This window comes from Brachionichthys hirsutus, chromosome 21 (assembly GCF_040956055.1).
Source record: "Brachionichthys hirsutus isolate HB-005 chromosome 21, CSIRO-AGI_Bhir_v1, whole genome shotgun sequence".
NCBI classification, from domain to species: Eukaryota; Metazoa; Chordata; class Actinopteri; order Lophiiformes; family Brachionichthyidae; genus Brachionichthys; species Brachionichthys hirsutus.
This window is the reverse complement of record NC_090917.1, coordinates 5,764,346-5,766,473: the sequence shown is the minus strand read 5'-3', so window position 1 is coordinate 5,766,473 and position 2,128 is coordinate 5,764,346. Positions and strand designations below refer to the sequence as shown.

The following is a 2,128-nucleotide window of genomic DNA, read 5'->3' as shown; positions in this document are numbered from 1 at the left end:
ACAGCAATGCAAGGAGAGCGTAAGAGTTCAGCCATGTAACGTTGTTATTTGTGCCCAAGAACAAATGGAATTTGCAATTTCATTGTTTTGTCGAAATGGATACTGCACACAAAGCATAACTTACCCAAGCAATGTATTTACATCTATGATTGGATTTCGTGCTTCCGTTTCCATTTATAATGCAATGCCTTTGAAGATTGTTAACTCAAAATGACCATTTGAAAAAAATATAATTCAAGTTTCCAAAGAGGAAGAAGGTCTTTCTCTAGCCTTTTCCTTGATTGTAGACATTCTTTACCACGTATTTCTAAGCTGTGTGCTTTTGTGTCTTTTCATTCCTCCCAGTTCCATCCACTCTGCTCTTGTTATTTAATTTACAGTCTTTCACAGCCATCAGCTTATCCTATGGCACTTTGCATTGTTCTGCATTATTAACCTTGAATTCAAGTTATTAAGAGTTGACCATGGGTCAATGGGTCGAGGTCATATTTCTGACTCTCTACGATATGACCTCTGATCCAGCGTCCTGGTGGCCTGCAAGCGCTCAAACTCATGTCGGCTGTTCCGGTCCGGACTAAGGTTTGCCAGCACCCTACTTCCACCACTCACTTCCTGCTCCTCATCCTCACGGCTCAGGAAGGCCAGCTCATTTTCATAACAGAAGGAGTTAGAGCTGGGCACTAGGAACTTGTTCTCCACCATGTCCTTGGCACTGCAGCGGGGCGTTGACGGTACCTCGTAGGTTTTGTGAAAGTGAGAGTAATCCACCTTATACAGGTTCTTCTCCTCAAACAAGACTGGCTCAAAGTGGTGGCCCCAAAAGACCTCGGAAGCCAAATAGGAGCTGCGAGCCTGCGTGGTCATAGCGGTCGCTTCGACCATTCCCTCCAAGATGACAACAATCTCAAAGTCTGCGGTCTCTAAGTCCTGTTTGCCGATCCCGAAAAGGGGGCTCTGCTCATCTATTTCGTGGAGAATAGTGATGGGTGAAACCAAGAAAATCCTGTCCAAGCCTTTATCGAAGCCCACGTTTATGTCTATCTGGTCTAGTGGAATATATTCCCCCTCATTAGTGATCCGAGGTTTGATGAGCTGTGCTCTGACATGGGCTTCTACAATGTGACTCTTGCGAAGGTTCCCTACTCTCCACATGAGACACAGCTTTCCGTCCCGCATGGCAATGACAGCGTTGTGGCTGAACAACAGTGTCTCTGCGCGCTTCTTAGGCCTTGCCATCTTAGCCATGATAGCGCCAATCATAAAGCAGTCAATGATGCAGCCCACAATGGACTGGAAGACCACCATGAAGACAGCCACTGGGCACTCCTCAGTCACGCAGCGGTAGCCGTAACCTATGGTAGACTGCGTTTCAATGGAGAATAGAAAAGCGGCGACAAATCCATTGACTTGCAGGACACATGGAGTAAAGTTGTCATCTCCAGCCGGGTTATCCAGATCCCCGTGCAGCAAGGCAATGATCCAAAAGGCTAAGCCGAAAGCTAGCCACGAGATGACAAACACAAGAGTGAACACAACCAGCATCCATCTCCAGCGAATATCAACACACGTGGTGAATATGTCGGCCAGGTACCGTTGTGACTTGTCTTCCATGTTGGCAAACTGCACATTGCACTGGCCGTTCTTCTTGACAAAGCGGTTGCGACACTTGCGACGTGTGTGGATCTTGCCGTTGCCAAAACCATTCATGCCATGCATGGTAGTGAGGCGCAGGCCCTCTTCCTCTGACGACACAATGCTGTAGCGGTTGATCCTTCCCACGCTCATGCTCCCGGGCCGGACTTCCAGCTGCACGGGCGGAGCAGGGGGGAGAGGCCGGGAATCCTAGAGTGTGATCGAGGAATCTCGCTGCGCGCTCACTGGTGAAGATCCATTTCAGAGAGTCAAAGAAAAAGGAGCAAGTGGGAGTCTGGCGCTTCAATCCAGTCCCTGTGGAGAGAGTCAGGAGAAGAGAACATTGTGAGCATCTTTTTTGAGACATCATTTTCCAATCACACCACAAATGTGTCGGAAACATCATCAAAGAGCCAACCAGGAAAAATGAACGAATGAATGAAAACATGTTTATATTTGTATACATGTGGGCCATTTAAATTGTACATATGTACGT

At 47.4% G+C, this 2,128-nt stretch overlaps 1 protein-coding gene across 1 annotated transcript; it reads right to left on the bottom strand.

Annotated features, from left to right (window-relative positions):
* Positions 1-483: 483 nt before the first annotated feature.
* kcnj12a (potassium inwardly rectifying channel subfamily J member 12a) lies at positions 484-1,785 on the bottom strand. Its single transcript, XM_068754204.1, has one exon. The coding sequence runs from the start codon at positions 1,783-1,785 to the stop codon at positions 484-486; it is 1,302 nt and encodes a 433-aa protein (XP_068610305.1).
* Between the last annotated feature and the right edge of the window lie 343 nt (positions 1,786-2,128).